The following is a 14,393-nucleotide window of genomic DNA, read 5'->3' on the forward strand; positions in this document are numbered from 1 at the left end:
AATTTCTCAACCATATGAGTGTTTTTCTTGTATTATTGTTTTTTTCTTCAATGAATGACGTTTTTTACCACTAGGAGGCAGTGAATAATGCACATTTTCCCTTTAGGGGTCATCAATGTCCAGGTGGTTAAACAGTCGAACCCTTTTCTGTATATCTTGGCCATTGACACATGCATCAATGAAAAAGCCTTCAAATACAAATTTTTAATGTCTACAAAGTTGGAGTGGCTGCATATTCTATACAGTTTTTTACCGACTTTTATAAATCAATTTAATTCTTAAAAAGTGATAAAAATTATCAACATGAGTCAAACGTTAGCCGTATTTCATTTGGTAGGTTTTACTTTGATCTTAAGCGGAACTGGCGTCAAAAGTCCCATTAATATTTTTGAAAAGCGTAACTTTTATCTGCAGAAATGTCATATGACACTTGACCATTTTAATTAAATGTCATTAGCATATCAGCACTTTCAGATGCGTTTCACCAAAGGGACGTTGAAGCGGAAAAAGTTGTTAATATTGAATCAGTGCCGGGTAATCTGCGTCAGGCCTCCGGTCGCGCTATCGTCCCGGCCGCAATTGAACATTTTAGTACCTTGCAGTGGTTCCCCGACGCATTCCCCTTATCTGAAATTGAACTGGCTGCTGCAAGCAAACCCTTTTATTGTGGCAAAAGCGCTTTTCGTCTTTTGGGCGGAAATATCCCGCTTCCGTGCGCTTCCCTTGTAAACTGCGATGGATGACCATGTTGATTAGATAGGATGAAAGGCGGAATCGGTCGCCACCCACGCTGCCGCCAGCTTGTGTTTCAATTCGCATATCAGTGGTGAGGTTGCGTGGGTGATGCCCTTATCTCCACTTCTGATACGATAAATCACAACTGCGATATGCCGTTGTGCCGCATTGTACTGAGGCCTTGAAACCCAGACATGGGGACTTGAGACTTAGTGACTTGGACTCGAGTCGACTCGAGTCGCTGTTTTTATGGCTTGTGACTTGACTTGGACTTGGCAATCTAAGACTCGGGACTTGACTTGTGACTTGACTTGCCCAAGAAAAAAATACTTGGGACTTACTTGGGACTTGAAGGTGAAGACTTGAGACTTACTTGAGACTTGCACATGTGTGACTTGGTCCCATGTCTGTTGAAACCTAACAAGATATTGATGTGTTGCACACCTGTATTATGAATACCCCACATGGCTTTTATATTTTTAATCATCGCAATATTGCCCATGATCACAATCGTGATCATCTATGTGGTCCTGAGCTTAAACACTACACAGTAGCAATACTCCTGCAAGACTGTACCTTGCTCGTTATCATTTAATGAATGACGGTTATCGGATGCATAAAAAGTGCTCAAATCGATACCTCAAATTCACAAGACTCCTCGTGCTTTGCCCCACCAAAAATGTTGATTTTTGAAATGTTAAAATGTACACAGTATCATGACTCAAGTAAAGGTCAAATTAAACAATGTAAATAATAATTTGGCAAAAGCTAAATTGATTCCAAATCAAATAAGACAATATTGCAGTTTGTTAAAAAAACACGTTACCAGCATAACGTTTCACTTCAGTATTTTTTTAATTTTAGTATATTTTGATAACATTTTATCCTACATTCATCAAACCCCTTAAAAGTAAGGTGAGTTGCTTGAGATGTCCTTAAAACGTAGAAAATATAATATTTTCTCTTTTAAGTAAGAGTTAAAAATGCCCAACTGAGTTCAATGAGCCCTTATATTTTATTCCCACCACGCCTAACTGCTTTTATATTATTTTTAGCAGAACTGTTTGGGCTGCCTGTTTCAAAACACCAACCCAAACACCCAAAAAGAGGAAAAAGGAAGAGTTTAATCAAGTGCATCTAAGAAATGCCCGTACTTGCACCGGCAACTTAAAGGAGCAAGACATAGGCAGCAATGAAGACACAAACCAAAAGATGGCGTCAACGGGTAACAAAGTTCAAAATTCCATACAGCACCATTAATAATGTTTTACGAGTGAAAGAAATACTTAAATTAAGAAAAATTGTCCGATATGGAAAATGGAAAACAGTTTCACTCATTTTAATTAACGTATTTTCCGGACTGAAAGTCTTTCTGGAGTATAAGTTGCGCAGGCCCAAAAATGCATCTTTAAAAGGGAAAAAACATGTATAAGACGCCCTTGCAGTATGAGTCGCTTTTTTTGGAGGAAGTTATTTTGATAAAATCCAACAACAAAAACATAAATGTCATCTTGAGAAGCAATTTAAAATCAACTCAATTATATAATAACGTGTAAATAATTTCACATACAAGTCTCACCTGAGTATAAGCCGCAGAACCTGCCAGACTATGCAAAAAAATGCGACATATCATCGGGAAAAATCAGGTATATTATTTTCTAAAGAAATTGAAAAAATAACTACCTTAAGCCATATCGGAAAATGTAGTCAGTTAGTTATTTTATATTACGACAGAAATAAGTAGCAAAATAAGAAATAATATGTATATTTCAAAGAAGCAAAATTTTCTGGCAATGAAATAGGACAATAATTTATGCAGTGTAGAGTGTAGAGATTAGGATAATGGAGAATGATACAGCTTACTTAGTAAAAAGTAATTGTACTAATATATATAAGTAGCCTTTTATGATGAAATACTGCAAGTTTACCTTGACACGGTAGATTGGCAGATTGCTGGTTAGCGGTAGTACAGTCAGGACAAGATGGGCAGAGTAGTTTCTAAATGTGGAGGATGGGAGAGAAGTGAGAGTCGAGGCGATCAATGATATGGGGAGAATGCCCGTTTTGGGTGATTTCAATGTGGAATCATGGGAGGTGCAAGAGGCAGTTAAAGATATGAAAGGGGGGGAGGCATCCGGGTTGGAATGTTGTACTGCTGAATGCTTGAAAAAATGTGGCACAGCTATGATTGACTAGTTAGTACGCTTGTTGAATGTATGCTTTTTAAGTGGTGTGATTCCTGTTGATTGGTGTAGTGCATGTGTGGTGCCGTTGTATAAGGGTAAAGGTGATAAGTATGAATGTAGCAATTCGAGAGGTATCAGTTTGTTGTTTGTGCCGAGTAAGCTGTATGGAAGAGTCTTGATTAAGAGAGTGAGAGGAAAAACGAATGAGGTGGTAATGGAGGAGCAGAGTGGTTTCAGGAAAGGAAGAGGATGTGTGGATCAGGTGTTTGCAGTACGACAGGTGTGTGAGAAATATTTTTGCAAAAGGTAAGGATGTTTATTTGGCTTTCAAGGACTTGGAAAAGGCGTATGACAGAGTTGATAGAGAGGCGTTGTGGCAAGTGATGGTAATGTATGAAGTGGTTGGAAAGTTGTTGGAAGCATTGAAGAGTTTGTATGTGAACAGCAGACCTTACGTAAGGGTAGGGAGTGAGACAAGTGAGAGGTTCCCTGTGTTAACTGGTTTGAGACAGGGGTGCTTGATGTCACCATGGCTGTTTAATGTGTACATGGATGGAATGGTCAGAGAGGTGAATGTAAGAGTATTTGGCAGAGGTGTAGAGATGATCGATAACAGTGGAACGGTGTGGCAGGTTAGTCAGTTGATGTTTGCAGATGACACAGCACTTGTGGCTGATTCTGCAGAAACATTGAGTAATGGAGTTTGGAAGAGTATGTGATAGACGTAAATTATGTGTGAATGTTGGGAAGAGTAAGGTGATGACGTGTTCACGTGATAGAGTTGGCATGGCGTTAGAAATAAGGTTGCATGGACAGGTGCTGGAAGAAGTTGACGCATTGTGTCAAATCAACGTGCATCCCCGGGACGCAACTTTTTTGACACAGAATTGTCATTATTACCCGATTACTTTTTTTTGAAAAACAAATATTTACCGCACTCCAAACTTTTCGTCAGGCAGATCGCCATTGTTGTTTTGGCCTCGTGCCGATATCGGCAAACGAGGTCTCGTTGCTTCAAGATGACGTAATTGTTTTGGTGGTTGTCGAGTGAAAGTGAAGTATGCCTTCATAAAAACAGTTGGTATTAGGTGCAAATCAACAAAAAATTGGTTATTTCTTCAGTGTCAATAAGTCAAAACATAACACAGAAAGTGGTAACAACGGCAATAATTCCGTCACGAAAAAACGGTGGAGAAATTCTTCAGAAGACCGCGTCAGGCAAGGAAAACACGTGTTTTGAAGCGAACGATTCGACGAAAGATAAACAAAAGAATACTCCTAGCAAGAAAAGGACTTTTCTGCCAAAATGGACTCAATTATATCCCTGGTTACGCTATGAGGAGGATGATAATAGAGGCTACATGTTCTGTGATGCGTGCACCCAGCGTTACAAAAAAGTGGATTGCATAAATCATTTCGCAATACGAACTTTCAGAAAAGCACATTGGATCGGCACAACGACAATGAAAACCACAAATTAGCTATGGAAATTCCGTTGCTGCAATTGGACCTTGAGAAGGTATTACAACTGTGGCGGGACTGCAAACCAGGAAGAATATATGAACTAAAAAATCTGAAGTGATTAAAACTGCATGGATATATAGACTAATATTTCAGCAATATTATTTTGTATAATGTACAATATTTTTGTGAAGTGAAAAATCTGAAGTGATAACTGCTTTGTATTACCAATTAAGTGTGATGGTTAAAACTGAATGAATATATAGATTTATATATTTATTTATATATTTGTCGCCGACTTACAATTTCAACCTCGATAACACTAAATTTTGGGGACCCATAGATCTCTGTTGGGACCCATATATTTTTGAGCATGCGAGTCCCCGGGACCCATCACTTTTCAGAGGTAAAATGAACACTGCAAGAGTATGAGTATGGATGTTAAGAGGGGACTGTATGAGAGTGTGATGCCGACTGTGTTGTATGGTGCAGAGACTTGTAGCCTGAATGCAGATTTGAGAAGGAAATTAAATGTTTTTGAGATAAAGTGTTTGAGGAGTATGTTAGGAGTGTAAAGATTGGATGGATTGAGAAATGAATGTGTTGTGAGAGACAGAACTGGAGTAAGTAGTGGAACAGAGCAAGCGTGGGGATAAAAGAGTACTCGGTTGGTTTGGATACATGGAGAGGATGGATGAGCAGCGAATGTTGAAGAGGATCTACAGAGCGGAAGTAAATGGAAGGAGACCAAGAGGAAGGCCGCGATTGACGTGGATGGATCGTGGTATGACTGCACTACAGGAAAGAGGTCTAAATCTAGTGGAAGCTCGAGTTCTTGTTGGTGATAGAAATGAGTGGAGAGGTGTTGTAACAGGATAGTCGGATGTTTGAACGCGTTTTAAGGGATGGGCAGGGCACCTGTATGATGCGGCAGGGGTAAACCAGTGAAAGCTGTCGGGCCCTGCTGTTGAACAAATGAGTGTGTTGTGACACCCTGACCCGAGTGACATGACCACTTTCTTTCAGATTCAGATTCAGATCTACTTTATTGTCATTCTAGTACACGTGTATACAGAACGAAATGTCGATACATCTGACCCGCACAGTTTCCTTGAATGTACAGATATAAATAAAATGTTGTATTGAGTTGTAGTATTGAGTGCTAATAATATACTAAATAATTGTGTCCCGTTTCATCTGGAGGGACGAAAGCATGACCAACTTAGGTGCTGAGGTGCCTAACTTGTTTGGGTGTTTGGGCATTCGGGTTGGACAAAAATATTTGAGTGTGTTTTTTTGCTATTTCTTTTCCCTGTTTTGATTTCTTTGTTATTGTATGTGTTTGTCTTGCTGTCGGTCACCCCTCTTTGAGACTGGGAGGTCGCTGGTTCGCGCCTCGACCGAGACATACCTAATTGGTATAATGGCGGCGCCCTCTGGCTGCGGCTGCACCGACTCGCTACAACGGGTCAGGTGTATCGACATTTCGTTCTGTGTACATTGTTACACAGAATGACAATACAAAGGAAATTATTATTATTATTATTATTATTGAGAGATATGACCAAGGTAGAGAGATAGATAGATAGATAGATAGATAGATAGATAGATAGATAGATAGATAGATAGATAGATAGATAGATAGATAGATAGATAGATAGATAGATAGATAGATAGATAGATAGATAGATAGATAGATAGATAACTTGACACATGACCAGGGTGAAAGAAAAATTAAACCCGTAACAGTTTAGTTTTAGGTGCTACTTACATCACAAGCTTGTTAGCTCATTGTTTTTATTTCTTGTATATGAACTAACCCCAGAAACAATAATACAATGTAGTCATTCTAAATACAACTACAGCATCAAAGTATCAATATTGCAACAATATTCTAACGCTTACTATAACGAAGGTCACGTCAAATATTTTTCTTCACCTTTCGCGCTCATGAAATTCTAAGTAGTGATACAATTTCTTGGCATTTTATCGAACTCCAATCCATTTTCTTCCTCCACAGTTGTATCCACCAATATACAGTGTAAGTACATAGTAAGAGTATGAACCCAATTTTTAAACAGACGGGACGCAACAACAGAGCATACTTTTGGAGTGAGGAGCAAACAAGCGCCGTACTTTTTGGATTTTGTTGGAAAAGGGCTAAACAAATAACATGACTTAACTTGATATACCGGTAAATAAAATCATCCTTTATGTAATGTCAAAAGAAAAATACTGAAATTACATCTATTTGCGTAACGACAACACTCCCACGTTTCCCTTGTAATCCAATTATTCACAAAAGCCATGTATACGGGAATGCTCGTCAGTCACTAGTCACGTGAAAGATTAATTGAGATTGTCCCAAAAATCCAATTTCTGATTTCACTCGCACTATTCCCTGCATGAAAACATAGTTATTGACATTGTAACACAAAGTACAATTTACTATTGCTATTATTATAAATGTGGTTAACAGAAAATTTCCACAAACAAATTCAGCGCTGTTCAGATATTCACCCTTCGTTTTTACGTATTCCATTTCCAATAAACCAGATTTGATTTCAATGCAATTTATGAGCAAATGCCAGCTATTCAATAATTGTGGTCAAGAGCGGCCCCAGACAGACGTCTCCGGATGCAATATTGACATAGTATTGATCCTTCACACTTAATTCAACGAGCGTTTCACAATGCTGCTATTAAGCCCACCTCTTAGTAGATGATGCACAGGGCAGAGTTGCTCGGCTGCGACGAGTTTTTATCGTCATCGTCCAGGCAGATAACACCAGGGACTAAGGGAACATAGATCTGCTGTAGTTTGCATAGCTAAGGAAGGAACTCTCTTTCTTCATTCAAGACGGAACCCAGCGCATCAAAAGCAAAAATAATAAAAGCAGAATGGGCCTGAAAATAGAACCCAGAATGATAGCGTGACAGTAAAGCTGTGTGGATCCCAACTTGTACGATAAGTACCTTACCTCTGATAGGCAAGGGCATCGTTTTGATATGAGCCGAACCAATATCCACCAATCATTGTTTTATCCACACCGATATCATGTGGACACTTGAAAAATGTGCTATGACACCAATGCCGCGACCAAACCTACGCTTATAGGTAATTATTTGTAATATATTTAAAAATCCCCAGTGTGGTGTAAAACATATTTCGTTCATTTAAATAAAACACTATCACACAGTTGAATGACAGTTAAGTCGCATGATTCAGCTGCTTGGCAAGTTTTGCTTTGCTCTGGCAAGCTTTTATTGGCATTTTTTTGTAGCCGGTCTTGCTAGCTGCTAAAGTTAGCCACTTGACTGGGGCCGACACAAGCCCTGACCCACTCCAGGGAGTCACTCTTTTTAGCAGTTCCGAGTAAATCCAGTTTGGTCTGTCTATGGTTGTTGCTTGTTCTAATGCATCTTGATAAAAGCAAGATAATAATGTGGAATAAGGCTTCTTAATTGTGCCATATGTTATATTCTGGCTTCCGTAGTGCAACTTATTCTAACACACACCCTCCAGTGCTTTTCTATGCTACAGCGACCTTTGGTGGTAACTTTTTAAGCATTATCAACAAACCATCTCCTGCAGCATAATATATTATAAAATCTGCATTTTCACCCATATACAGTTGCAAGTTGAATTTAACTCTAACTGGAATGTCTATGCTAGCGTTCATCACACTTTCCCATTCAAACACATATTTTCTTTCACACAAACAAACAAAAGTGTGTGATTATGATCTTTTGTCGAAGGGCACGATTGATTAAACAAGCTCTGCTGGTTGTTATTCGTCAAGATGCGCCTCAATGGATTTTCACGTGGGCGCTTCATTCACCAACGACAAGAGAAACACTTGAAAGAGAGATAACTCTTTCTCTTGCCCTTTTTCTTGACATCCTACTTCACAGCCACTTTGATGTGTTTTACGAATACAAAAACAGGAATAAAAGCAGGGTGATTCCAACTTGCATGTGACTTTGAAAAAAACTGTAAAATATCAGTTTTAAAAGGCAGAATTGAGGTATTAGCTTACCAAGTAAGCATAGCAGAATTAGAGGCAGGATCAGACCTAATAAAATTCAGCCTGACCCTGCTCAAGCCTAAAGCAAACCAGATACTATTATATAGGCTACTTTTTTTGTATTAATGCACATTTACGATTTTGCGAGTATCAACATTAGGTTAAGACGGACAAAAGTTAGCTACATCGCTTTGATAAGCAATTCATTTTTATACTGGCAAGGATGGATTTTGCATCCGTTTTTTTCATGATCGAAGTTTTGCAGTAACATGAGCTTATTGACTGCATGTCTATTAATTCTTCCAGCACTTAACGGTGAAATCCGGTCAATCACTAAACTGTGTTCAATGAGGGAAATTATCAGACATGGGGACTTGAGACTTAGTGACTTGGACTCGAGTCGACTCGAGTCGCTGTTTTTATGACTTGTGACTTGACTTGGACTTGGCAATCTAAGACTCGGGACTTGACTTGTGACTTGACTTGCCCAAGAAAAAAATACTTGGGACTTACTTGGGACTTGAAGGTGAAGACTTGAGACTTACTTGAGACTTGCACATGTGTGACTTGGTCCCATGTCTGGAAATTATTACTAGTATTCCAGTTATGTAAAGCCATTATTAAGGGCTATTCAAATAAACATGACTTGACCATGTAAATACCATGCAAAATCCATAAATAGCCATTACTTTTGCATGTGCAGTTTCCTCCTTTTAGGATATTTTGGTGCCGCAAAGAACAGCTGCTTAAATTTTTCCCATTCCTACAAAAATATTTTATAAAGCTGATGTCATATTTTATCTAGTTATTTTGTGGTTGTTGTGCTCTGTACAGCCCTTTGAGACTTTTTTTGTGATAAAGGGCTAAACAAATAAATAAGACTTGACTAGAAAATAGTGAAACATGAAAACATACTAAAAGAGGCTTATCTGAGATTGATCTGAGGTGGATTGCCTGGGAAATTTGCCTTTTATTTTCTGCCCTATAGCGAAAATACTATGGTTGAATCCATACATATATAGTGTAAGTCCATGCTTCTGAGAACAACTTGTTAACAACCAACATGTTTACTTTGTGGATTTAAGTATGAGACATGAATAAAAAAAAGACCTTTATCGATGGCAAACATTTAATGCAGAAACAATGTATGTTTACCTAATGATGTTATTGCTTCACTCAATTCCAATTTAATCAGAAATAGGATTTATAAGAGGTGATTTGTTTGTTATTACGCATGTAAACGATTCGTTTGGATTGGCCCAAAATCCGGATTCTGATCCGAGTCAGTATTTTCTGTGCATGTAAACGTAGTCACAGTATAACACTTTTTGTGTTTGGAAAAAAAAAATACTGATACTTGTTTTTAGTTAGACCAATCTTGTCTTGCCCCTTTCGGCTCTCATCTGGATTGCCTCTGTCACTCTTGGCAGGCGACAATGTCATCATGGATCACAAATATTGTCTCAGTATTGTACAGAGTCTGTCTTGCTGTTAGTAAATAGGTACTGCGGTGTGTTTGTAAGGTTCAGATCGCTTAATAAGGAGATTTTCAATCGTTATTAAGGGATCAATTGGTTGAGGTTGACAGGTATGATACTGCTTTCGTTCTCTGTCAATCAAATTATGAATAAGAGGTAGGTTCATTCATTTGTAAATCTCACAGTGCCTCATCCGACAATAACCTCACTGCACACCAATAGAAAGAAGACAAAGACAGTTCGTAAAACTTGACCAGACCCAGGTGCGGACTGGAAAACAGGCACATAAAGCACTCAAACACACATAACTCTTAAGAGTTTCCACTTGAGGTACATTACAATCCACACTGCTGTATCTTTGTTCGTGCAAAGCATAATTGAAAGTGGGCGAACCTCCAAAGCACCTTTTATCTACTTGAAAGCTCTCGTTCTGCAAAGATGACAGCGAGAAGGAACGTCAAGGGACTTCTTTTAAACGACAACTGAAGAGGACACTATTATGAACAAAGGGAAAACAAAGCAACAGACGCATATACCCCTTTGGGCATAGCGTAGATTGCGTATGCGTGCTCACCTGTCGGAAAAGTAAGGAGCAAAGTTAGGATCCACAAAGGTTGCTTCATGATGCGTTCACGTCGTTGCCCCAAGCCACGTGCGCCACCGCCGACTCCAACCGGTCCCTGTTCATTAGATTATTAGACTGTTGTTCATATTTAAGTTTAAAAACGGGCGAAAATCGAATCCTCCACTCGTTGGCTGGTGTGCACTTTCAAACGTTGCGTTCACGTACGTCTGTTCCTCGCAGCGCTCTAGTGGCGTTTGAGCGGCTTACCAGGGTCTGCTCGCTCCCCCTGTACCCCCCCCCCCCCTTCCTCAGCAAACCCCCTCCCACCTCTTGCCATCATTGTAGCCCCCATCCTCATCATCATCCTCATCACAAAGCCCCTCATCCACTTGCTGAACCTCCCTTTCACAAGAGGAATGAGAAGGGCTCCCTCAGGCGGTCTTTAGGAAAACTGCGCTTCAGGTAAGGTAAATAAATAGAGCCGCAACCAATGCTGGAGTGGCTAATCGGGAAGAACGGGAGATTTCCCGACGGGTCGGCTCATGTCAAGGCGGAGTTTGTGCTGGTGAGATGAGAAAAACAATTTCTATCTGTCACTTGCACTGTCTAACATTACTTGTGCATTCATTCTCTAGTCACCTGTTTTGCCACATTTAGCGCAACCCCAGGTTGCGAATGTTCCCTATAAACTGTGCAACTGCGCAGTTGCGCAACCTCCAGACCTCCGCTCACGAAACAATATATACAGATGATGCCCTACTTACGGACAATCGTTCGTAAGTTGAATTAGTTCCTTATTTCCTTCAGTGCTATGTTTTGTATGGTTAAGGTTTATGTAATTAGGATTTAGGCATGTATAAGTAATCTGTATGGTTTTGTACTAAAAAACATTTCTTAAAATAATGCTCTATAAAGACGAATACAATTAAGTTTAACTTACTTTTGGAAGACGAGCTTCAAGAGTTAGGCGACTTCCTCTCTTGTGGCAAAAAGTGGACGAAAAAATGCGATCCAACCATTTTCTCAACCGCATCAAGCTTTCTTATTCCACTTTCATTTGAAAAGAAACGGCTCGCATCGTTTTTACATTTTACACCAACCATATTGAATGGATGCACGAGATATTAAACAATAAATGTCAAAGTTCTTAATGCGCTGGAGTATGTTTGCACACAAACTAGGAAGAGGAAGCCAGATTTCTTCTTCGGGGTGGACGCTGGGTGACCTCTCACAGAGTAACACGCCGGTAGTGGCGGAAAGAAGCACTACAATAGTGTCCTTTACTCGGAAAAAGGTGCAGAATACAAAATCTAACTTACTTAGTTAAGTATTTTTCGACATCCCGAAAAAAATGTTCGTATCTACCGTTTTTCATAACTCGAATGTTTGTAATATATATATATATATATATATATATATATATATATATATATATATATATATATATATACAGGGAGTGCAGAATTATTAGGCAAATGAGTATTTTGACCACATCATCCTCTTTATGCATGTTGTCTTACTCCAAGCTGTATAGGCTCGAAAGCCTACTACCAATTAAGCATATCAGGTGATGTGCATCTCTGTAATGAGAAGGGGTGTGGTCTAATGACATCAACACCCTATATCAGGTGTGCATAATTATTAGGCAACTTCCTTTCCTTTGGCAAAATGGGTCAGAAGAGGGACTTGACAGGCTCTGAAAAGTCAAAAATTGTGAGATATCTTGCAGAGGGATGCAGCACTCTTAAAATTGCCAAGCTTCTGAAGCGTGATCATCGAACAATCAAGCGTTACATTCAAAATAGTCAACAGGGTCGCAAGAAGCGTGTAGAAAAACCAAGGCGCAAAATAACTGCCCGTGAACTGAGAAAAGTCAAGCGTACAGCTGCCAAGATGCCACTTGCCACCAGTTTTGCCATATTTCAGAGCTGCAACATCACTGGAGTGCCCAAAAGCACAAGGTGTGCAATACTCAGAGACATGGCCAAGGTAAGAAAGGCTGAAAAACGACCACCACTGAACAAGACAAACAAGCTGAAACGTCAAGACTGGGCCAAGAAAAATCTCAAGACGGATTTTTCCAAGGTTTTATGGACTGATGAAATGAGAGTGAGTCTTGATGGGCCAGATGGATGGGCCCGTGGCTGGATCGGTAAAGGGCAGAGAGCTCCAGTCCGCCTCAGACGCCAGCAAGGTGGAGGTGGGGTACTGGTATGGGCTGGTATCATCAAAGATGAGCTTGTGGGGCCTTTTCGGGTTGAGGATGGACTCAAGCTCAACTCCCAGTCCTACTGCCAGTTTCTGGAAGACACCTTCTTCAAGCAGTGGTACAGGAAGAAGTCCGCATCCTTCAAGAAAAACATGATTTTCATGCAGGACAACGCTCCATCACACGCATCCAAGTACTCCACAGCGTGGCTGGCAAGAAAGGGTCTAAAAGAAGAAAAACTAATGACATGGCCTCCTTGTTCACCTGATCTGAACCCCATAGAGAACCTGTGGTCCCTCATCAAATGTGAGATTTACAAGGAGGGAAAACAGTACACCTCTCTGAACAGTGTCTGGGAGGCTGTGGTTGCTGCTGCACGCAATGTTGATCGTGAACAGATCAAAGCACTGACAGAATCCATGGATGGCAGGCTTTTGAGTGTCCTTGCAAAGAAAGGTGGCTATATTGGTCACTGATTTGTTTTTGTTTTGTTTTTGAATGTCAGAAATGTATATTTGTGAATGTTGAGCTGTTATATTGGTTTCCCTGATGAAAATAAATAATTGAAATGGGTATACATTTGTTTTTTGTTAAGTTGCCTAATACTTATGCACAGTAATAGTCACCTGCACACACAGATATCCTCCTAAAATAGCTAAAACTAAAAAAGCCCCACTCCAACTTCCAAAATATTCAGCTTTGATATTAATGAGACTTTTGGGTTCATTAAGAACATGGTTGTTGTTCAATAATAAAATTAATCCTCAAAAATACAACTTGCCTAATAATTCTGCACTCCCTGTATATATATATATATATATATACCAGTATATATATATATATACCAGTATATATATATATATATATATATATATATATATATATATATATATATATATATATATATATATATATATATATATATATATATATATATTATACAGCACATAAAAATCAGGCTTCAAACTTTAGAATTCAGGAGCAAATTAATCTCAAATTACAATGCATGTAGGTAAAAACAACATGGGGTTCCTTTGGTGGTGTGTTTTAAATGCAATATTTTGAAGTCAATTTCAAAGTTGCACAAGTTTGAGAAAAAACAGCGGTTTTTCGAAAACCGACTTTCACAGCTCGGCTCACTAAAAAGAGCTGGCTCTTTCGGCTCCTAAATGGCTCTTCAGATTTATCTTGTTGCTTTAATCCATAAAAATAACACACATTATTTAACATCATGCACACAATTACTTTTGGGGGACAAACAAAGCTTACGAAGAAAAAAGACTAGAATGTAAAATAAAACAACAGAAGAAAAAATTAACTAGAGGCTTAAAGAGCGAAAAAAGAAGAAACAATAATTAAGGAAGGAAAACGGAGATGAAATGCTCGAAGAATAAAAATAAAAGGAAAATGAGAAAAAAGAAGGAAAAGCCCAAAAACAGGTCCCCTCACAGAATAACTTCCTCACAGATGTCTAACATGTCATTGTGCTGGCATACAAGTTTCTGTTGGCCCTTTCCTGTACTTGGTTACATTTGAGCGGAGCTTCTCTACTCTAAACTGTGTAAAAACTAGGCTAAGAAACTCACTGTATTCATGTTGATGTACACTGAGAAGGAAATTCTCATGTATATGGACAATGACATTGTCATCAACAAAGTCGCAGAGCCCAGTGCTTTGCTCGGGAGCTTTTTGATGTTTTAAAGTACCACTAGTAGTACCTCGGCCAAGCCA

The 14,393-nt window shown here is 39.1% G+C and overlaps 1 protein-coding gene across 2 annotated transcripts in view; it reads right to left on the reverse strand.

The window, feature by feature from the left end:
• kirrel1b (kirre like nephrin family adhesion molecule 1b) overlaps positions 1 to 10,693 on the reverse strand; it is a 98,330-nt gene extending 87,637 nt beyond the window's left edge. For both annotated transcript variants that reach the window (XM_088336585.1, XM_088336575.1), the window contains exon 1: positions 10,463 to 10,693. In XM_088336585.1, the coding sequence (XP_088192711.1) occupies positions 10,463 to 10,511 (49 nt within the window). In that variant the 5' untranslated portion in view covers positions 10,512 to 10,693. The remainder of the gene's footprint in view (positions 1 to 10,462) is intronic.
• Between the last annotated feature and the right edge of the window lie 3,700 nt (positions 10,694 to 14,393).

Source organism: Urocampus carinirostris, chromosome 1 (genome assembly GCF_059441175.1).
Source record: "Urocampus carinirostris isolate Australia breed hairy pipefish chromosome 1, RoL_Ucar_1.0, whole genome shotgun sequence".
Classification (NCBI taxonomy): Eukaryota; Metazoa; Chordata; class Actinopteri; order Syngnathiformes; family Syngnathidae; genus Urocampus; species Urocampus carinirostris.